Source organism: Gracilinanus agilis, chromosome 5, assembly GCF_016433145.1.
Source record: "Gracilinanus agilis isolate LMUSP501 chromosome 5, AgileGrace, whole genome shotgun sequence".
In the NCBI taxonomy this organism is placed as follows: domain Eukaryota; kingdom Metazoa; phylum Chordata; class Mammalia; order Didelphimorphia; family Didelphidae; genus Gracilinanus; species Gracilinanus agilis.
In genome coordinates this window covers 223,432,589-223,456,721 of record NC_058134.1, presented here as the reverse complement: position 1 = coordinate 223,456,721, position 24,133 = coordinate 223,432,589, and the positions used below count along the sequence as shown (strand labels likewise).

General features: G+C 39.5%; 1 protein-coding gene across 2 annotated transcripts in view; it reads left to right on the top strand.

Moving 5' to 3' along the window:
• The window catches only part of RIC8B (RIC8 guanine nucleotide exchange factor B), a 104,619-nt gene that overhangs the window by 54,663 nt on the left and 25,823 nt on the right, over nt 1–24,133 (top strand). For both annotated transcript variants that reach the window (XM_044679482.1, XM_044679484.1), the window contains exons 4-6: nt 8,858–8,952; nt 16,257–16,503; nt 21,084–21,179. In XM_044679482.1, the coding sequence (XP_044535417.1) occupies nt 8,858–8,952; nt 16,257–16,503; nt 21,084–21,179 (438 nt within the window). The remainder of the gene's footprint in view (nt 1–8,857; nt 8,953–16,256; nt 16,504–21,083; nt 21,180–24,133) is intronic.

The window sequence follows — 24,133 nt, the reverse complement described above, 5'->3', positions numbered from 1 at the left end:
AAATTGACTTTATGGCTCCTGCAGAAAGAGCCATACGTTGCCAACTCCTGGCCTAGCCCTTACCTTTCTTCTGCCTTCAAATCAATATGCAGTATTGATTTGAAGATGGAAGGTAAGGGTTTTTTACTAAGGTATTTTATTTTCCCAAATACATGTAATAATAATTTTCCACATACATTTTATGAAGTTATGAGATCCAAATTGTCTCCTTCCCTCTCCTTCCCAGAGGTGGTAAGCAATTTGATCTGGGTTTTACATATATTATCATGTAAAACATATTTCCATATTGTTCATTGTGGTAAGAGAATAATCATATAAAACCAAAACCCTAAAATAAAAATGCAAAAAAACTAAAGTGAAAAATTGTATGCTTTGGTTTGCACTCTTACTCCAACAGTTCTTTCTCTGGGGGTGGATAGCATTCTCTGTTATAAGTCCTTCAGAATTATCCTGGATCACTGTATTGCTGAAATAGCTAAATCTTTCACAGTTGATCATTGTACATTATTGCTGTTGGAAGGTAAAGGTTGTTTAAAAAAAATTTGATCAATCTGAGTTACTTGAGGATGATCCTGCTGTAGGGTGTAATGGCAGTGGCATGGTCCTAAATTGCTGTCATAACTCTCTCTGTTTCCACAAAACAATCTGCCTGATTCAGCCATTTGTTCAGTGTTTCTTTGTCAACATAGTTTTGGCTGAATCCATGTAGATGTCACCCATGAACCTTTTGATTCTGATCTTGGATCACAATCAATTTGTCAGCTCGCTTCAGAGGTAAGCTACTTGCATTTACATTGGATGAATCAGGTAGTCTATACCTGTTATCTTCCTTTATTATTGCTTCATGAAGTGGTATCTGCTTGTTCCCCAAATATTTCTGTAGCTTTTTCACTTGATAATTGTGGACTTTTGCTCTACTCCAAAGACTTTCCAGAAGGCGGTATATTTGCTATGTCTGATTTGTGCTGGTATCTTGTCTTGTGGTACCAGAACACAAAGGAGCTCCTCTTACTCTGTGAGTGCCTTTCACTCATCTTCCTCCTCTTTAGAAGTGGAAATATTGATTTTTTTTTTAAATCCTTAACTTCTGTGTATTGACTTATAGGTGGAAGAGTGGTAAGGGTAGGCAATGGGGGTCAAGTGACTTGCCCAGGGTCACATAGCTAGGAAGTGTCTGAGGCCGGATTTGAACCCAGAACCTCCCATCTCTAGGTCTAGTTCTTCACTGAGTCATCTAGCTCTCCCAGTAGCTTTATTCACGATCTGTTCTGCCATAAAGAGACCCAAGGTATTTGTAGGCATTACTTTGACCCATTTGTTCACTGTGACCTCCAGGTTTAAGCCTTCAGTCTCTTCCCTTTCCTTGCCACAAGTTTAGAATTTTTATACTTATTGAGTATACAAATGATGTTTTGATGTCGTTAGGGATTTCATGAGATGAAAGAACTGTTTGATCTGTTTCTGGTGAAGCCACATAGTTTGATGTTACCTCTATACATCACATTGACTGACTCAGCTCCTTTCTTTTGGAAGCCATGTTAAGTTCTGTTTAGGATAAATGCTAATAGACCAAGGTTAGTCTGAGTCACCATGGCTTTAAACTATCTTCCTGAAAAATGTCACATTTTGCATGAGTTATTCTTGACATTGTCATCTTGGTGGTATGTTTTAAATGGGGAATGGGGGTGGTTTCTGCACAATAGCATGCCAGGGAGATGGCCAGAGTGCATTGTGAGTGGATCTAAGATGTCTAGATATAGTAAACTCTCACAAGTTAAGGAGTTCAGGACCCCTGAATGGGAGCTGGAACATTGGGTTCTGGTTGGAAGGAGAGGAAAAAGTGGATATAGCAGTAGTAGCATGCTCAGGAAATGACCAGAGTGTAGTTTGATATCTCTGGGGTTGCCTCGATGTGGTGAAATTTCATCAGGCAGAGGCAGGAATACCAACTTTTAAAAATTCTCCTTGGGAGCTGTTCATGTCTTCAGGCCATTTCATGTATCCTGGTGGTTTGCTTGTTTCATCAGTACCATCTCCTTGGATTTGGTATTTCTGATTTTTTTCTTGGTACCTTGTCATCTGCTCCATCATCTTTGGATGAAAACTGAACACCATGATGATTTCCAGTTGCGCCAGCTTGGAACCCCATGACTTCCTATCTATTTCTTTGACCTTTATGAGAAATTACTTCACATGATCATGATTGATGCTAACCCCATCAGTGGTGCCCCTCAGAACTCCATTAGCCAACATTTCAAAATTGCTGCTTTGCCTTCAGAACTACCATAATTGGTCTCAGGGCACATAAAGTTTCCGTATCACTCTGGGTGGCATCCCCTTGCTTTGCCATTCTCCCACTCCTTCTGGAAACAATGAGTTGGACTTTGAGGGAATAGCTGTTGCTAGTTTCTTTAATTTGTTTCTTTACCAGTCCATTGAGACTGTTGGAAAATCTCCAGGTAACCCTTTTTCCTCAACTGGTAGAGCCCTTCTTACTCCCTGTGAAAATCTGATCTCCAGGGGTTACATTATGACATGAGATATCTACTCTTTGAACACTTAAAACTACCTTAGTTAGGAGCATCCCTTACGACTGTTTATGGAACAAGATGAGAAATTCTTGTGGTAGCTCTAATGTCCCTAAAAAGAGATCTTCCTTGTGCCTTTTAAAACTTCTGTCTTTGACTCTTTCCATTCCCAGTCTACATTGTTTAGAAGCTATAGTCCATATAGTTTTTCTTCAGTATGCTTAGCCTTTTCATCTTCACAACTAATCAGCTCAGCATAATCTAACACACTTCTGGGCACATCAATGCTCCAGAAATAACTGGTTGGAGAGATGATCTGGGAGAGAGCTTGGAGATTTGGTTTCAGCTCCTTTCTCGTGCTAAATTTGGGAGATGGGTTGTGGCTGAATTAAGGCATGTTCACCAAGCTCCTAAGAATCTGGGAGAGATCAGCTATCTCTTAGAGGAGCAGTATGACCTCTGTGAGGTCAGGGAAATGGTACAGAAAGTCTGGCCAAGTTCTTCTTCTAGACCAGATAACCAAGAATGTTGACTGTATATGGGTGTAGGCACTCAGCTTTCATTTCATTCCCACAAGGGAATTTCCATGAGTTCCTAATCACCATCTGCCTCCACCAACACCCCTGTGGCAGATCAGACTTTGAGCTCTTCTCCACTTTGCAGTTTCACTTCCTCATTTTACAGCTGGAGAAAATGAACTCCAGAGAGGAGCCATCCAGGGCTGTCTAAACAGAAGTCATTTTAGTCTTTCACTCATTATGAATTTATGTTGGTGTAGGGTGTGAGATGTTGATCTAACCTAATCGCTCCCATGTTGTTTTCCAAATTTCCCAGCAGTTTTTGTCAAATAGTGGATTTTTGTCCCAAAAGTTGAGCTCTTTGGGTTTATCATACACTGTTTTGCTGATGTCACTTTCCCCAAGTCTATTCCACTGATCCTCCCTTCTATCGCTTAGCCAGTACCATATTGTTTTGATGACTGCTGCTTTATAGTATAGTTTAATATATGGTACTGCTAAGCCATCTTCCTTCACGTTTTTTTCCCCATTATTTCCCTTGATATTCTTGATCTTTTATTCTTCCAAATAAACTTTGTTATATTTTTTCTAATGCAGTAAAAAAGGTTTTTGGTATTTTGATAGGTATGGCACTAAATAAGGAAATTAATTTGGGTAGAATGGTCATTTTTATTATGTTAGCTCATCCTACCCATGAGCACTCAATGTTTTTCCGATTGTTTAGATCTAGTTTTAATTGTTTGGAAAGTGTTTTGTAGTTGTGTTCGTATAATTCCTGTGTTTGTCTTGGCAGATAGATTCCTAAGTATTTTATATTGTCTAGGGTGATTTTAAATGGTGTTTCTCTTTCTACCTCTTGCTGCTGTGATGTGTTGGAAATAATATAGAAATGCTGATGATTTATGTGCATTTATTTTGTATCCTACAACTTTGCTAAAGTTGTTGATTATTTCTACAAGCTTCTTAGTTGATTCTCTAGGATTTTTTAAGTAGACCATCATATCATCTGCAAAGAGTGATAGCTTAGTCTCCTCATTGCCTATTTTGATACCTTCAATTTCTTTTTCTTCTCTTATTGCTACTGCTAGTGTCTCTAGTACAATGTTAAATAATAGAGGAGATAATGGGCATCCTTGTTTTACTCCTGATCTTATTGGGAAGGCTTCTAATTTATCCTCATTGCATATTATGCTTGTTAATGGTTTAAGATTTTAGTGTAGGGAGAGTTTTCAGAAATGCCGGTTCTATCTTATGGGGAAGACCAATTGTTCTGGCTAAAAAGAATCTCATGGGATTTCATGAGATTTCTTAAAGTTATAAGGAATGCTAAATGGTTGACCCATCTCTAGTTTGGCAATGTAAGAGGGCACAAAGAGAGTAATGCCAGGAGAGGACTTACCATTTTTCTTCCATTGTTTTACATTACCTTGAGGTTATCAAAACTCTGAAAATGTTTAAGTGGTGGATCATCATGGGAGGTGAAAGTTCCAAAAGAGAGTAAGGCATTTATTTATCCCTAGCCTTGGGAAGCTGGAACACTGTGAAGAAAGTTGGGGAAAGGGTGAATTTGGAAGTCAAGATAATGAGTTCTGTTTTAGTCATATTGAGTTTAGATGACAATAAGACATTTGGTTGGAGAAGTCTTAACAGGCACTTGGTGATGTGAGCCTGGAGTTCAGAAGAAAGAGTGGGGCAGGATATGTAGATCTGAGAGTCATCTCTATGGGGTTGATGGTTGAACTCATGGAAGCTCATGATCATTTAGAGAGAGGAAAAGAGGACCCAGGAGAGCCCTAGGGTACACGCATGTTTTGAAATGGAACAAATATGGTGATCTAGCAAAAGAAACTAAGGAGGAGGAGAACCAGGAGAGAGCAGTGTTTTAAGAACCCAGTAAAGGGGGCAGCTGGGTAGCTCAGTGGATTGAGAGCCAGGCCTAGAGACGGGAGGTCCTATGTTCAAATCTGGCCTCAGACACTTTCCTGCTGTGTGACCCTGGGCAAGTCACTTGGCCCCCATTGCCTACCCTTACCACTCTTCTGCCTTGGAGCCAATACACAGTATTGACTCCAAGACAGAAGGTAAGGGTTTAAGGGGGAAAAAAAAAAGAACCCAGTAAAGTGAGTGTATCTAGGAGGAAAAAGGAAAGGGAGTAGTCTCATTACTGTTCTTTTACATATACCATACCTGATTTTTGCAGTTCGATCTGATTATAGGTACATAAGGCTTAGAGCTGGAAGGGGTTTAGGCCACAACCTCCATTTTACAGAGAAGGAAATAGAGACCCCAAAGGGTTAAATGATCTGCCTACAGTCATGTAGGAAATACATCCACTAAGTATCAGAGCTAGAATTCCATCTGTGGTCTTCCAATTCAAAATCCATTCCTTTTCTATTATGCATAGTTGCTTTTTACTCCATTTTAGGCATAGAAAACAGAGATTTGACTCCAGTTTAGATGGACTTGGTCAATTTTCATTAGTTTGATTTTCAATGTTTTGCTTCTAGCTCAGCAAAGAAGCAAAATGGAAGTCCCAATTTTGTGTCCAGTTTAATGTGGTCGATGCTCTTGGTTTAGGGATTGGTTTTCCAGATTCTGCAGGCTGGTGAACCAAAACCTGGAGATCCCCTTCCATGATAAATATATCCTGCCTTCTACAAAATTATAAAAGTTATGAATTTGGCCCTAACTTTTCTTGCAAGCAGTACAGAAAGATTAAATCATTCCTCCATTAGGAAGACTCAGTCATTCCTTTGTTTTTCTTTTTCTTTGTTTAGTTTAAAAACAAAACAACAACAACAACAAAAAACCCTTACATTCCCATCTTAGAATCAATACTGGTTCCAAGGCAGAAGAATGATAAAGGATAGGCAAAGATTTAAGTAACTTGTCCAGGCTCACACAGCTAGGAAGTGTGTGGGGCCAGATTTGAAACCAGTCACTTGGTCTGACTCCATCCAATAAGCCACGTAGCCACCTCCATCCCCCCATCCCATGTTGTCTAACAAAGGGATAGCATGATAAATCTGGTAGAATTCATCTGCTGGAATGGTGAATGGAGAGAGAGGTCACAAGCCTTATGATTTCCTGAGGAATTATCACCCTATCTACAAAGTTGTTGGAGAAGGCTTTCAAGAGGAGGTATTGGACAACCAGTGGGATGTTGAGTCATTTCAAACAAGGGGAAGGCTTAATGAGTAAATAATAGTCACTTGGAGCTCCTTGTGCTTTGAGGACATGTTCGAAATAGACTGGAGATTGGGAATGGCGGGAGGAGGAGGGAAAAATTTGATGTCAGATCCACTTTGCCAAGTGGGGGAAAGCCAGATTGCTTTGTTTTGCAAGTGGCTACATGTTACAGAATCAGCCAAAGGGACAAGGAAAGATTGTTTTTTTCCTGGTAATTTCCAAAGGGAAAGGGACATCTGATTTAAGAAAAATATATTTCCTGATTGCTCCATTAAAATCAAGCAAAAGGGCATTAGACTGTGGGTTATGAGTGCTCCAGGCTACTCTGTGGAGTTCATTGTGTCGTAGGGAGTTCTGGACCAGGGGTTAGAAGGATTTCCACATACTCTTGATATGTGAATCAATCAGTTTAGAGACTTTATTTAAGGTCCCCTAAGAAACACATAATAAGAAGGGGAAACTCCCTGATCATTTAAATTCTGTCCATTTTTCTTCTGTCCCTTCTTTCTGGTCTCACCCTGACTTCCGAGTATCTGGTATAGCCCAGGGTCCTTAACTTGGAGTCCCTGATCTTAGATGAAACAAACAAAAAAAGACATCCTTGTTTTCACTAGCCTATCCCTGAAATTTAGCATTTCCTTCAATTATTTAAAAATATGATTCTGAGATGGGCCCATAGGCTTCCCCAGACTACATCAAGACATTAAAATAGGGGAAGCATCCACAAATCACAAGAGCTGGGTCCTAGCTCTACCTCTCAGTGCTTAGTCCCTGAACCTGGATATTTTTCCTCTCTCAGTCTCAGCTCCCTCTACTAGATAGCCTCCACGGCACCTCCCAGCTCCAAAATGCTTTATCTTTGTGATCATCAGGTTGTACTGGGTGCTTCTAATATAGTCTCTATTCAAAAGCTTTTAACCACAGGGCAACAGAGGAATTGTTTGTACCTTGATCAAAAGGAATAAAGGAGCAAGGGAGCATTCAGCTAGGTGGCTCATTGGATTGAGAGCCCAGCCTAGAGATGGCGGGGTCCTGGATTCAAATCACACTGATATGTCCTCCCTGGGCAAGTCACTTCACTCCCATTGCCTAACCCTCACCACTCTTATGCCTTGGAACCAATACTTCGTACCAATTTTAAGATAGAAGGTAAGGGTCAGAAAGAAACAAAAGAAGAGTGTCCTAGCTGTGTGATCCTGGGCAAGTCGCTTAACTCCTACTGCTCTTCTGCCTTGGAATCAATACACAATATTGATTCTAAGATAGAAGGTAAGGGTTTAAAAAAAAAGAATTGTGGTATTCTAACAGATGATGAAGAATGATGGCCAAAAACAAGTCTTCAAAACTAAAACCAAGAATTTGGGGTACTTGATGGCCCTTTGATATTTCATAGCAAGCAGGCAGACCAAGTTTGATGAGCTGAGCTGGCGTTCACTCACCAAACCTTTGGCCTCCCCCAAACTTGGTAGGCCAAAAACACTTTATCTTCCAGCCTTGGGTGAGAGAAGCAGGTTAAGGTCATTGGTCACAATGAGTGGGGGATTTTCCGTGCATTTTTATGATTGAGGCTAGCTTTTCTCACTGCTACTCTTAGTAGTTGGGAGACAGTGGTCTGATTATGGCAACATCTCCCAAAAGGGCTTGAGTCATCCCATCCCATTAAATGATCATGAATCACCAGATCTCAGACTCAGAAGGGTGCACTGAATGTGAATATCCCTAAGAAGTTCTGGATGGATGAGCCTCTACTTGGAGAAAGAAGGCGCCTCCTAACTCCCAAGGCAACCCTCTCCCCTTCTGATTATGAGGAAATTACTGCTTATATCAGCCCTAAATCTCCCAACACACTCACTCTCTCTCTCTCTCTCTCTCTCTCTCTCTCTCTCTCTCTGATTTCTGCCCTCTGGGTCAAAGCAGAACCAGTTCAATCCTTCTCTCACCAGACAGTTCTTTCAATATTTGTAGAGAATTGTCATGTCTGCCTGAAATGCTTATAAGCCAAATGTTTGTCTTCTTGCCTTTTTTCAAACTCTCTTGCTGTCTCTCACCACCACCAGCAGCAGTCTGTTGGGAATGATCTGTAAGCTGTAGTGGGAGGATCTGGTATTAGCCCCTTCTAGCTGGTCTTCTTCCCTGGGTTGGCTCATGTTGGCCAGGCACTCATTGATCAGACTCGAAGGCCTGTGGGTTGTTGGGGAACCACCTTTTTGAATGTGCTGCTTGTTTGACCAGCCACACCGTAGAGGCTACGCCCACATTATTTAGGGGCAAAGGGCAGAGAAGTTGACCGTGTGGCTCACTTTTGTGCAGCTATCTTAAAACCCTTCTTGGGGCAGCAAGGTGGCCCAGTGGATGGAGAACCAGAATGGGAGATGGGAGGTTCTGGGTCCAAATGTGGCCTCAGACACTTCCTAGCTGTGGGTTCCTGGGCAAGTCACTTATCCCCCATTGCTTAGCTCTTACCACTCTTCTGCCTTAGAATCAATTCTTAGTATTGAGCCTTAAGACAGAAGGTGAGACAGTCTAAGCCTAAAAAGATTAAAAAGAAAAGCCCTTCCTTCAGGCCTTCCAAATAAAAGCTTAACCTTGTCTCTTCTCCTTCTTGTGTTGTGTTTGCCATAGAGTGACTCTCACCAGTTCCGTGTCATGGCCGCGGTCCTCCGCTACTGCTTACTGACTATGGGTCCAACCGAAGACAAAACAGAGGAGCTTCACAGGTGGGTGAGCTCTTGGTGCGGAAGGCATCCTCTCTTGGCCTGGTTCAGATGGGTCTAGATTTAATTCCTTTTCTTCTTTTTTAAACAAGTCTAAACAACAAGGAGTTAATCCTCCTCCTTGTGAATAAACACAAGGTCACCAGCAGGCTAGAAGTCATTACTGTGGCCCAATGGAAAATAGAAAAGAGCTGCTTCACCCAGACGCCTTGATTAGTAACCATGGTGACCACCACCCAGTAGGGAAGGATGAGTTTGTTTGCTGCTTCCAAAATCATCGTCCAGAAAAACTGGACTGGTGCTAGCCTAAAAATTCTTCTTCTGTTTTTTTAAACAGAAGAATTCTCTACCAGGGTGTTTGAGCATTAGGATTTTTAAAAATGCTTTTAAAAAGATCAAGTCACCACTGGAAACACATTGATTTTCTGTGAATTGGTATTTGGGATTTTTTTTCTTGGTGCATAATGAAATTTATCAGCATCAAAGAGTTAAGCAAATTAAAATGAATTCCTGCTTCTTAGTTACAACCTTCATTCATAATCTGTTTGGTAGAGAGCCCTGGACTTGGAATCAGTAAGACCTGGGTTAAAATCTTGCCTCAGACACTTAGTGGCTGTGTGACCCTGGGCAAGTCACTTGATCCCTAACTGCTTCAGTTTTCTCATCTGAAAAAGAAGAGTCATAATAGCACCCATCTCCCAGGGTTGTGAGGACCAAATGAGATAGGATACATAAAGCCCTTTGCAATCCTGAAAGTGATGTATGTGTTTATTGTTGTTATTATTGTCATTGTTGTTGTTACTATTATTAAATTTGGGGCTGCTAAACTCTCAAGCTTGCCATTAGGATACATATGGCCTTTTGCCAGAAGGATGATTTTGGTGAAATCTTTTGGAAATAATTATAATGATAATAATTATAACACCAACCCACAAAGTAGCATTTTCAGGTTTGATAGCAAACTTCCCTTTGAGACAACCTGATGGGGTATATAATGAAAATATTCCATTCTGGGGAAACTCAAGGTGATGAGTCCCACTATCTCTGCCCTGGTCAGACCATAGTAAAAATATTATGTTCAGGGGGGCAGCTGGGTGGCTCAGTGGCTAGAGAGCCAAGGTTAGAGATAGGAGGTCCTGGGTTCAAATATGACTTCAGATACTTCCTAGCTGTGGGACCCTGGTCAAGTCACTTAAACCCCATTGCCTAGCTCTCACAGTTCTGCCTTGGAACCAATACATAGTATTGATTCTAAGGGAAAAGATAAGAGTTTATTTTTTAAAAAAAAGAAGAAGAAGAAGAAGAAGAAGAAGAAGAAGAATTATTAGGTTCAGTTCTGGGCATCACTTTTTAGCAAGGGCATTGTTTAGCTAGAGACCACCCATAGGAGGGGAACTAGGGTGGATGAGGTCTAAGTGAGCATATGTCTAGTATGTTACAGGTGTGTATGTGGTAGGGGGGTGCAATTCCCTTTCCAGTTTGGGTTGGATAATTGGCCTCTTTCAAGTCTGTGATTCTATAATAGGAAGATGGTTGCGCTCTCTCTCTCTCTCTCTCTCTCTCTCTCTCTCTCTCTCTCTCTCTCACACACACACACACACACACACACACACATTTTAAATTTAAAGGTGTTACTGCTTTATGGAGGTTAGCACATTATAGAAAGAATTCTGGATCTGGATCTGAAACCCAAAGAATATGAGTTCGTGTCCCACATGTTTAATCTTGGGTTAGTCTAAGGCTCTCTCAGCCTGCATTTCTCAACTGTAAAATGGGAATAATCTGGTTCTCCTGCTTTATATCATAGCACTACTACAAAGGAAGCTCTCTGTAAACCCTCAAGTGCCACAACGTTACAAGAAGGAATAGAATACAACTGCTTCCCTCGAGGATTTTGTCTCTTGGGGAATTGTGAGAGCTTGATTAGAAGTTAAATGACAATATAAGGTTTTACTTAACTTCTTATTTGCAACAAGATTGTATCTCTCTCATTTTGAGAAATGAATTTGGAGGCAAAAAGAAAAGAAAGAAGAGAGGCTTATGGAGACACTTTGGAGACATCTTTTTTTTTTTTCATACAGATAGGAACTTAAGGAAAGTCAGAAGAAAACAAGACAAATAAGACAGCTTTGAAAGTAACAAGTTAAAATTTTTAAATCCATTTAAAATTTTTTTTAATTTTTTAATTTTTAAAAAATTTTTATTTTTTTCTATTTTTCAAAAATCAAAATTATGTAATAAAGATTCTTATCTTTATGTCATAATGCTTTTCTATTTTGGTTTAGGAAAGTATTCTTTTTTGGTGTTTGTCTTTTGCATTTTTGTTTTCTTTTTTTATTCCAAATTAAACAATATAAGATTTTTTTTTAAACCATTACCTTTGCAGAAGAGTGGTAAGAACTAAGTCATAGTGACTGAGTTTAAATCTGGCCTCAGAAATGTACTAGCTCTATATCCCATGGCAAGTCATTTAACCCTGTTTGCTTCAGTTTCCTCATCTGTAAAATGAGCTGGAGAAGGAAATGGCAAACTGTTCCAGGATCTTAGCTGTGTGACCCTAGGCAAGTCACTTAACCTTGTTTGCCTCAGTTTCTTCATCCATAAAATAAGCTGGAAAAGGAAATGGCAAACCTCTCCAAGTATCTTTGCCAAGAAAACCCAAATAGCATCATGAAGAATCAGACATGACTGAAATGATCAAACAACAATTCTGTGCAACACATGATAAGGTTATGTATTCTGTCTGTGCAGTTTCTCCCCTATTAGACTATAAACCCCATGAGAGCATGGATTATGGTTTTGGTTTCTGCAGGTTTTACAATCTCAGCTTCTAGCACACAGTAGACACTTGATGAAAAGTTGTCAAATTGAATTGAAGGAGGCCTTTTAAATGCAGAAAAAAAGCTCAGACAAATTAAGGGACTTTTCCAGAGTCATCCAACTAGTAAATGGCATATCTGAAACTCCAGCCTGGTTCTCTGGACTCCCAAAGTTATTTTTCCACTTGATAGGTGGTATTGATCTGGGGAAGGGGAATGCTTTGCAGATGGGCAAAAACTCTAGGTGCATCCTGAGGACAACATCTCTGAACATCTGTTCTGCTCTGTAAAAATCACAGTGTCTGGGGCAGCAGTGTGGCTCAGAGTGCCAGACCTGGAGACAGAAGGTCCTAGGTCCAAATCTGGCCTCAGACACTTCCTAGCTCGGTGACCCTGGGCAAGTCACTTAACACCCATTACCTACCCCTGACTGCTTTTCTGCCTTGGAATCAGTACTTAGTATCGCATCTAAGACAGAAGGTAAGCATTTTTTTAAAAGTCACTTTATCATCAGTGGAGAATTCAAGTCACAATTCAGATCTTGCTGTCTGAAGATGGCAACAATTTGGTAGCAGAAGCAACCCTGAGAGATGTAGAACCAGCAATTGCCTCCAGGGAGTGTCCGGCAGGGAGGGGACAGAGTGCTGGTGGTAATGATGGAGAAAAGACATATTAACCATATCAATACCGTGTATTGGTTTCAAAGCAGAAGAGCAGTAAGGGCTAGGCAATGGGGGTTGTGACTTGTCCAGGGTCACACAGCTAGGAAGTGCCCAAGACCAAATTCGAATCTGGGACCTCCATCTCTAGGCCTGGCTCTCCATCCACTGAGCCACTTTGCTGCCCCCTGACAAGTTTTAGAAAGAATATACCCAAACTGTATAGAATTAGCAGAGGAAAAAGAGCCCCTGAATTGGGACTCTCCCATTCTTGTGTTTCTCATTGCAATATTCATCCTTGGGAGCCTTTGGGGATAGTAAACTGTATCCAAAGTCAGCATCCAGGGCTCTGCATGAGAGGGCCATTCTCCACCCCTCCACAAACAAGGGCCCACTTAGCCCAGGCACTGAGGGGTTCTATCTTTCTAAATGGGCTTTGCTTTGAAATCTGCATATCAGGAGGGGTTTGGGAGCTGGAGGGGGGAATGGCCTGTCCCAGTGATTAATGATCTCCAGGCAGCCAGAAAGAGGAGAGTAGCATACTCAGGATTTCTCCCCCCTGCAGCATGCATTCCAACCCCATTGTGCACGGCTCTGCATACCCCCGACTTCCTGGTAGCCCGAGAATTTCATACACTCTCTGACCACAAATGAAACCATCAGCAAAGTGACAGAGATCAGAAAGCCACACTTCATGCCCTGAAAAGAATAGCTCAGACACAGTGATCCAGAAAATTAATTTTGTAGTTGTTTGGGAACTCGGTGGTTTAATAAGAAACCAGCAAATGGGGGGCTTTTCCTTGAGAAGCCTAAAAAGCACCAAATATTTGTTAAATTGAATGCCAGATTTGGTTGCTTTATCATTGCAAAGTTCCTGTAACCTGGTCACTTGACATCCCTTAAAAAGGGAGATAGTTATCTAAAATGAAGTCAAGGAAGAGATCAACATTTGAACATTTCTTCTATTTCTCAGTGATCTTTGGGGATTGGTTGGAGTTCTGGGATCCCAGCCACCTTCCCGGTACCCCCAAGCACCTTAAGAAAAATGGCAGATGTGAAATTTCTGGGACAGTATTAGAAGATAACTGGAGGAGATTTCCCTTGGTTCTGTTATTTAAGGGGATTTCCCTCCCCTTCTGTTTATCTCCTTTGGAAATATGAAGTTCAGTCCCAGCCACTACCCCACTTAATCTAGGAGAAAAAAGCCATTTGGAGAGTTTTACCTGTTGGCAGAGAAGCAGACCCACAGGCAGAGGCTGAGACATCCAGTTTCAGATATGGCCAATGTCTAAATTTGTTCTACTTGACTATACATATCTGATGCAAGGGAAGGAATTTTTGGAGTGGGAAGACTTATCAGGGGAGTAAAGGAGGTAGTGATAATTCCATTTAAAAAAGAATCAGCAAAATATGTAGAAAATACCCAGTAAAGAGCAGAAGGAAATTCAGAGCAAGACACAAATCAGCCAGGCAGTTTGTTTAAGTCATTTACTTAAAAAAAAAAACAAGCTAGACATAATAATTCACAGTTTTATATGCAATTGTCTTTTTCTCTTGTGTATGAAAATACTTGTCAATATTAATTAAAAAGAAAAAATTTAAATTAGGAAAGATGTTAAAGATACATTAATTTTTTTTTAAACCCTTACCTTCTGTCGTGGAACCAATACTATGTATTGGTTCCAAGGCAGAAGAGTGGTAAGGGTAGGCAATGGGGGTCAAGTGACTTGCCAGGGTCACACGGCTGAGTAGTGTCTGAGGTCAGATTTGAACCTAGGACCTCCCGTCTCTAGGTCTGGCTCTCAATCCACTGAGCTACCCAGCTGCCCCTTACATTAATTTTTTTAAAAAAGAACCTCAAGCATTTGTAAAATTAAAAGGTGGGAAAGGACTTTTTTGAATTTATTCCTTAAATGATGGGATGTCCCTTGACTGGGGAATGGCTGAACAAATTGTGGTAAATGATGGTGGTAGAATATATAGATTGATTTCTGTAAGAACTAGAAAGACCTCCATGAACTGATACGGAGTGAAATGAGCAGAACCAGGAGAACATTGTACAGAGTAACTGGAACACTGTGGGAGGATAAAATGTGATAGACAATCCAGAGGGACTTATGAGAAAGAATGCTATCCACATCTAGAAAAAGAACTGAGGAAGTAGAAACGCAGAAGAAAACATATGATTTATCGCCTGTTTATATGGATATGTGATGTGGGGTTTTGGTTTTAAAGGATTGCTCTTTTACAAAAATGAATAGTATGGAAATAGGTTTTGAGTGATAATACATGTATAGCCCAGTGGAATTGCTTGTCAACTCTGGGAGAGAGGAGATAATAAGAATCATGTAACCGTGGGAAAAATTTTAAAAATGCATTCCTTCAGGAATGGCTGAGTAGATTGAGAGTTAAGCATAGAGATGGGGGTCCTGGGTTCAAATGTGACCTCAGATACTTCCTAGCTATGTGATCCTGGGCAAATCACTTAATCCCCATTGTCCAGCCCTTACCACTCTTCTGTTTTGGAACCAATACTTAGTATTGATTCTGATACAGAAGGTAAGGGTTTAAAAAAAAAAACAAAATAAAACAAAATAAACTCTCCTTCATGGAAGATTTTCTTTCCTTATAAATAGTCCTAATTATAAGGTCCTATCATCAAGCAGGTTTGTATTAAGGAAATCAGAATGACAGCAGTATTTGTTTGCTTATTTGAATGGGGGTGCTTAAAGATTCTCCCTTCCCCCCCAAAAAAAGAAAAACCTACTACATGTTGTTTTCCAGCTGTCTGTTCTTCATCTGTGATGAAGCAATTAGAATTTTTTTTTCTTCTTTTCAAAATAAGCTAAGAAATGAAATCTTCTCTGATGATGAAAGAAAGGAAAAACTCATACTTGAAGGAAAAGGAATGACTGAGCTTCAGAAGAACAAGAAAAGCATTTCACAAAGGTTTTGTTGCTGGGAAGGGGATTCTACAAAGGTGCCACTGGCCACCTTAACTGGAGCATGCCCTAAACGCCACGGTACTTGTAGAACTTTAAATCAAAATGAGGGAAGAGGAGAGGACCATTTAAAATCGGGATTTAAGACTTTCAGAACACTGCCTGAAGCGTTGAAGCCAGAAATGTGATTTCTTTCAGCACTGGGTTCTTTGTCAACCAGTTGTGAAGATTTTTCTTTTCAAAGATTAAGGCAGCATCTAGAATGGCTTCTCTTTCTGGTGGGAAGGATACCCTGTAATTGGAGAGCAGGCCAAATTTAAAAGTAGCTTACACCATCCTTGTAATGGATTTGTTGTACAATGAATCAAACATTGCATCCATCGCTCAAAAACTGTGTGTGAGTTCCCCCTGCTGGTGTATGGAGGGCTCAAGCTCATATCTACTGTTTTCCTCTTGAAGGGAGAGATGATGGGAAACAGGTTTGCAGCAGCCATGTTGGCTTCTCTTACAAACTGGATGAAAGAGAAATGAGAAAATTATTTTGCTCATACAGAGCGAAATGAAAAGTATATATGAGAACCTATTAATTCCTATTTTCTAGATCCAGCAAGTGACTTACCTGGTTGTATACATTAACTTATTAGTCTCTTTTACCGTTCTTATTTTATCTTTTGGGTTATTTATTGGGCCAGGAAATAATTTATTCCCTCTCTCTTGTATAACTTATTATCAAATATAATGGCACCTTTTTAAAGGTTTTTTTTTTTTCAAAATTTTGCTTCCTTAGAGTCACTTAGAAACTGTTTGTTATCCTCTCTTTTTTGTAAGTGCTATTCAAAAATATTTAGAATAAAACATTTTAAAATCTTTTTTTTTCCCCTTCTCAGCAATGCAGTCAACCTTCTAAGCAATGTTCCAGTCTCATGCTTGGACGTCCTCATTAGTCCATTAGCCCAGGACGAAATTGCCCAGGAGGCAACAACTCTGGATGAACCGACCCAAGAAGCTGAAACAGGCCAAGATGAAACAAGGGAAGAAGAAGCCAATCTGAAGTACAATACCATGGTGTACAATGGTATGAACATGGAGGCTATCCGTGTTCTTCTTGATTTTATGGAGAAGAGAATAGACAAGGTAATACCAATGGTGGGGTGGCTTTGGGAGGTGTGCCCAAATAAGCTCCTTCCTGAGGAATTTGAACTAGCAGAGGCTTTGGAAATAAATCTTAAAACTCAAGCTTTCGACCTGGGAGGGACCTTAGTGATGAACTAGGCCAATAGCATTTTTTTTTAAACCTTTCCCTTCTTTCTAAAAATCATCACTAAGTATTTATTCCAAGGTAGAAGAGTGCTAAAGGCTAGGTATTGGGGGTTAAGTCATTTGTCCAGGGTCACAGAGCTAGGAAGTATCTGAGTCCAGACTTGAATGCAGGACCTCCCATCTCTAAGCCTGGCTTTCTATCCATCGAGCCACCAAGCTACCCCCAAATAACTTCATTTTTAAAGAGGAAGAAATGAATCCCCAGAGAAATGAGGGGACTTTCAGACCAGGATTAATCCAACAGAAAGATAAATAAGGGGAAAAAATAGAGCTGCAGAGACTGTTGAGGAAAAGAAATATGGATGACCCCTGATGACTTACTAGTGGCAATAAAGAATCCATAGATGTCTTAGCATCCCAAGTACTGTTGCAAAAATTTGTCACATGTATCCTATACTTACCTTTACACAAACTGATCATGTGCTAGGCCATAATAAAATGATCAATTCAAAAAGGCTGACCACATTCTCTACATGTCATAATTCAATAAAGAGTATTCAGTAAAAGATGTGAGGAAAAGAAGCTGACCTAAATGGAAACATCCTGAATAATAAGCCAGCCAAAGAATAAGTCATGCAGACAACAAATAGTCATGGTGAAGAAAAAGACTAACAAAATCAATGAAACATGAGTTAAAATGTTTTCATAGAAATATCAAATTACCAAAATTTTAAAAAGAGCAAGGTGAATTTCCATTTTATGGGAAATAAGGAGAATTATAAAAAATGTCTTTACCCAAATATATTACCAACAGAAATTGAGAATTTTAAAGCCGAGATATAAAGTACCCAAATTAACAAAACAGAGTGTAGGGGCTCCAAGGCAATTTTAGAAAAAGGAATTATGCAAGCATAAACTGAAAAAGAAAGAAATCACTGATCCAGAAGGATTTTCCATGTGACTTCAACTTCTTAAATTCACTGTTTAAATTCAAATATCTAAAGAATAGCTTATACCTGCACCTTTAAAATGGAGAAAGGCATTTTACCACCCTTTTCTTGGGACAAATATGATCCATGTACCCAAACCAGGGACAGGTCAAACAGAGAAAGAAAAGTTTAAATCAGTTTCATCAATGAATATTGATAAGGCAATTTTAAAATTAAAAGCCAGCAAGGAAACTACAGCAAGATATCCAAAAAATGATTCATCATTACTGATTCTGATTCATGCCAGGAATGCAAAAATGGTTTAGCATTAAGAAAATCATGAATTATGCATATAAACCAAACCTCATCATTATATCAGTAAGTGCAGACAAAGCCTTTTGACAAAAACACGTCACTCATTTGTGTTAAAAACCTGGAAAAGCATAGGCTTGGAAGGATCATACTTTGATATGATCAAAATCATTTATCTGGAACCAAGCGGTAACATTATTTGCCATGAGATAGAAAAATTAAAACTAGAAGCTTTCCATGTACAAACAAGGACATGCAAAGATCCCCTCTCTTTGACAAAGTTCTAAAATGTTCTCTCTAACAGTAAGACACTAAAGAGAAATGAAAGCCTAGACATTGACAGAGAGGAGAAAAATTTTCAGACAAGATGACAATTTGCTTGAAAAAACTGAAAGGATCAGCAAATAAACTTAGATGATGAATAGCTTTAGCAGGATATAAGCTATGTCTACAAGATATCAACATTTCTATAGAGAATTTAGAAAATCAGGAGGAAGTAAGAGAAGTTCAATTTTTAAAAAATGACAAAATCTACAAACTCTGGGAGTTAACATAGGATTTACACAAATATAACTATTAAAACTTTTTTTTCAAAAAAATAAATGACTTAAATAACTAGAGAGATACTGTTTATTACTGAATGGTCAGGCAATAAAGCCTTATTAAGCTTCTACTATGTGCCAAACGCTGTGCTAGGTAAGAATTGGGAATCAAAGAAACACAAAAGCCAGTCTTTGCCCTTGAGGAGCTCGAAATCTAGACGGGATAAATTGGAGATAATTATCAGAGGAAAGGCATGAGGATTATGGGCAATCAGAAAAGGCTTCTCATAGAAGGAAGAATTTTAGCTGAGACTTGAAGGAGGCCAGGGAAGTGAGGAGGCAAAAATGAGGGGGGAGGGTTCCGAATTCTAGGCATGGAAGACAACAGATGGAGTGTCTAGTTGAAGGAACAGCAAGGAGGCAGTTGTCACTGGCTCAGAGTGTGGTGGGGATGAGGGGGCAATAAAACATAAGAAGATTGGAAGAGTGGGATGGAGCCAAGTTGTGAAGGGCTCCAAGTACAAACAGAAGGTTTTATAGTCAATTCTGGTGATGATAGGGACCCATTAGAGCTGTTTGAATCCAGGGGCTTAGGAAAGACATGGTCAGACCTTTGGGTTGTAGGAAGCTCACTTTGATAGCTAGTCAAGGGAGACTTTTGGCATGGAGACCAGCCAGTAGGCTACTATAGTGGTCCAGGGATGAAGTGAGTGGTGCCAATATCATAAAGATAATGATAGTATCTAAGTTAATTTTAGACTTATTGCTATTTCCAGTAACACTACCAAAATGGGGTTGGGGGAGAAATATTTTATAAAATTAGCTGAATAATGAAATTCACATTCTGGAACAAAAGGCTTAGAATCTGAATCAAAATGAAAATAAGGGAGCGGCTAGGAGGCTCAGTGGATTAAGAGCCAGGCCTGAAGACAGGAGGTCCTGGATTCAAATGTGACCTCAGACACTTCCTAGCTATGTGACCCTGGTCAAATCACTTATCCCCCATTGCCTAGCCCTTAACACTCTTCTGCCTTGGAGCCCAAACACAGTATTAATTCTAAGATGGAAGGTAAAAAAAATTTTTTTTTTAAGGAAATGATTAAAAAAATAGAAATGAAGAAGGCATAACTCTACCTAAACTCAAGTTATAAATTATAATGTGATGAGCATAAAAACTATTTGTCTAAAAATAAAAAGAAGATAAGTGAGAAAAACTAGGTAAGTAAGAAACATAAGTAGTAGAAAAGGATGTCACTGTATTGGGTAAACTTAATCTCAGTATGGGGAAAGTATTATCTTTAGCTGAGCTCCTAGAAAAACTAGAAAGCTTTTGGGAAGAAATTAGGTTTCGGCCACACTCTTAAACTAGGTACTGTAGTATCTCCAAACCAATGTGCTTCTTCAGCATCAAAATTCATATCCTAAAATCAAAAGAGCCTTCTTTCATAGCAAGAGTGGAAGGGATTATTCTTGACTGGAGAAACCAAGCAAAGTGGCCATGAGGGAAAAAAGAGACAATTTCAGTTACATAAAATTAAAAAGCTTTCACACAAACAAAGCCAATGCATATAGAAGAATAGATTAATAAAAGAATTGAACAAGTGATGGGGAGAAACTTTGCATCAAGTTTCCCTGATAAAATCTGATATCCAAGATGGATGAGTAATGACTCAAAACGGAATACCACAGATCATTTTCCAATACATCGGTTATTAGTAGATTGTAAGCTCTTTGAGGACATGGGCTGTCTTTTGCTTCTTTCTTTTCAATCCCCAGTGCTTAATACGGTGCCTGGTACATAGTAGGTGCTTAATAAATATTTATTGAATAGAATATAAGTGGTCAAAAGATATGAGAAATGGTTTCCAAAGGGAGAATTACCAACTGGCAATGACCAGATGAAGAGAATGAAGACAAGTCTGAGTTTTTACCCCACACTATTCAAATTGGCAAAGATGATTAAAAAAAAAAAATGGAAGCATTGGTGGAGTCAGGAAGTCCAATGAAGCACTGTTGGTAGAGCAGTAAATTTGGTCTAAAGTTCAGGGATGCAATTTGGAGTTATATAAGAAAAATGACTGAACCATTCATAACTTTCAACCCATTCATTACAGTCCTGGGCAGATACTCCTGTTTGCTAAAAGACAGGGAAAAAATGTCTGTTCTAAAATATTCAAAACAGGCCTTTTTTGTATTGCAAAAAGAGAGTAGGGAGCACTTAGGTGGCTCAATGGATAGACAGCCAAGCCTAGACAAGGGAGGTCCTCAGACATCTCTTAGCTGTGTGACCCTGAGCGAGTCACTTAACCCCCATTGCCTAGCCTTTACCATTCTACTGTCTTGGAACCAATACACAATATTGATTCTAAGATCAAAGCTAAGGATTTAAAAAAAAAAAAAAAGTAAGCGGTTGAATGAAAACTGCTGCTACTCACAGTCCGTTGAAGCACTAAAATTCTGGGACACACCACTTTGGGGAGATGACGAAGCCTCCGCATCAGTAATGCTCCCCCCAAGCTGATCTTTAACTCTCTTTAAGTTTTAACTCATTGAAGACAGGAGACATTGTTTTTCTTTTTCCACTCAAACCAAAGGGCAGATTTCTGTGATTTGTGTGTCTTTTGTGAAATCCTATAAATCCGCTCACTCACCTTCTTTGGGTCTTTTTTAGGGAAGCTGCTACCGGGAGGGCCTGACCCCAGTTCTCAGTCTCTTAACCGAATGTTCCCGAGCTCACCGAAACATCCGGAAATTCATTAAAGACCAGGTAACAGCTGGATGCATATTGAATCTGCATGCCAGCATCCTGGAAGCTGTCATCCTTTACTTGTATTCTCTTTGTACTCCTGATTCTTTTATCAAGCTCAAAAAAGAACAAAAAACCACCAAGACACATTGTTTTCCTCTTTGACACCTCTCCATTGAGAAATAGGTGCCTGTTGGCATTTTGAGAGTCATTTGGAATTCATCCAGTTTGGGAATCAAGTACACCTTTTCTTTCTTCCTTTGGCTTTTTTTTTTTTTTTTTTTGGTGTGGTTTTAAGAGTTAGGGGAAGTATGAATCTATCAGAAAAAAAAAAGGTTACTGAATATTCTCCTGTGTGTAGAGCTCTGTAATAATACTATTCATATTGTATAAAACTTATGTAGCACAATGCTAAGAATTCTTACAACACTGGGAGATAGGTACTATAATTGCCCCATTTTACATATGAGGAAACTGAGGCAGCCAGGTTAAGTGATTTGGCTAAGGTCCCACAGCTAGTCTATGACTGAGAGTTTGAACTCAGGTCTTCCTAATTCCAAGGCCATAGCTGCCTGTAGTGGATGTTGAAGAAAAACAGGGAATAGAAGATAGGATAAATATAATCCATTTTAGGGACCTGGGGGAAGAAGAAAGTTTCCAGGTTTGGAGTGGATCTTCCATGAAAGATTTATATCAAACCATGAGCCAGAATCAGGAAGAGAAAGGGAGGCTGGGTGAGGAAGGAGCCATCACAGGTCCATCAACAGATCAATTATCTCTAGGAGGTGGCTAAGTGGCTCAGTGGATAGAGCTCCAGGCCTGGAGTCAGGAGGTCCTGGGTTCAAATGTGACCTCAGACACTTCCTAGCTGGGTGACCCTGGGCAAATCATTTAACCCCCATTGCCTAGACCTTTCTTTTCTGTGTTAGAGTTGTTCCTAAGACAGACAGGAAGGAAGGAAGGAAAGAAAGAAAATGAAAGGGAGAAAATAAAATAAAAGAAAGAAAATGAATGAAAGAAATTATCTCTAATCCAGTGGGGAAGATTAGAACCATCTTTGCCTGAGAAATTGCAGAAAAGAGGGAAAACTTATATAAATTCATACATGGAGATTGTTTCTCTTTACCTCGAGAAGGTTAATCATTTATTTTAAGTAAGACCTTCTATTTGCAGGCAGTGGCGCAATGGATAGAGTGCTGGATCTGGGGTCTGGAAGAGCTGAGTTCAAATTTAACTTCAGAATCTTAATAGCTATATGACCTTGGCAGAGTCACTTAAATCCTGTGTGCCTCAGTTTCCTCAACTGTAAAATGAGGATAATAACAGCACTCCCTTCTCAGGCTTGTTGTGAGGACTGAATGAGATGCTAAGTGTAAAGCTCTTAGCACAGTGCCTAGCACATAGACAAGGCTGTTTAAGTATTAGCTTTTCTTCTCGTGGTTTTTTTATTACCCATCTCTGGAGCCATGGTGGCTTTTAATGCATAAGCACATGATATAAAATGCTTTCCATTTCACAAGAGAGGCCAGACTCTGCCAACATTTTGGGGTGCTGACATGTCTAATCAGGAAAATAATCAAGCCTCCAATATTTATGGGAAGGATGGACTGGAGTCAGAAAGTATAGAAAAAACATATAGAAAACGTATAGAAAAAAATTCATATTAGATGATCAATCAATAAATACTTTTAAAAACCTTTATTTTCCCAGTTACATATTATAAGAATTTTCAGTGAACATTTCCTTAAATGGTAAGATCCAAATCTTCCTCCCCTCCTTCCCAGACTCCCAGGTTATAAGCCATTTGATCTGGGTTGTCCAGGTATTAGTATGCAAAATATACTTTCACCAATAAATATTTATGAAGCACCTACTACATACCAGGCTGGGCTGAGCTCCAGTGATACAAAAAGAGGCCAAAGACAGCCCCTGCCCCCAAACAACTGAAGAGGAGGAAATAGGAGTTATTTCACTGAGTTGTGGCCCATGGAAGACAAGTATGAAACATGGAAAGGAAGCATCGTGGATTTGGCATTGGACTTGGAGTCAGGAGGTCCTATGTTTAAATCCTATCTCAGACACCCACTAGCTATGTGACCTTAGGCAAGTCACCTAACCACTCAGGACATCGGTTTCCTCATCTATAAAATGGATGGGTTGGATTCTGATTCTCTTCTAACTTTAAGCCAATACTCCTGTGATAGTTTTTCAAGGGCCATGAAGAAGGGGAGATGGTCATGGGTGAGGTTCTAAAGTACAAAAGATCTTGGAAGGTACAAGTGATTCCAAATAGGTTATTACAGCTTATGGGGTGAGTAAAGTGTTAACATTTTATATAATAAATCTACAAATTATATAGAAATGTATAAATATATAAATACTATCTATAAATAATATAAAGAAATGTATAAATGTTATAATGAAGGAACAGTTTTTTAAAGTCTTTCCTTTAAGGGATAACTGAGCAAAGATAGAGTTCATGTAAAAATAAAAGGTACCAATAAAAATCTATTTCTCCAAAAAAATAACCTCATTTTCAAATGCCAAATGACTTAACAGAACTTTCGTTTGTTGTTTTTTTAACTGACTCTAAATATCTTTTGTCATCCAGAGCTACAAACCCACACTCTTACATGGTCCTATTCTTTTGTCAGAAGTTGGCCCCAAAATCATTTTGTTTAGCTCATTCAATTAGTATTTGCCAAGCATGTACTATAGGCCCAGTCCTGTGCACTTTCCCACAAGGTTAAGAGAAGTGTTAAACCTTGGTTTCCAAGGCAGCTAGGAAGCACAGTGGATAGAGCACCAGGTCTAGAGTTGGGAGAATCTGGGTTCAAATCTGGCCTTGGACACTTCCTTCTATGTGATCCTGGGCAAGTTACTTAGCCTTGATTGCCTAACCCTTTGCCACTCCTGTGTCTCAGAATTTATACTAATGATGTTTCCAAAATAAAAGCAACTTGGTTTCCTACTTG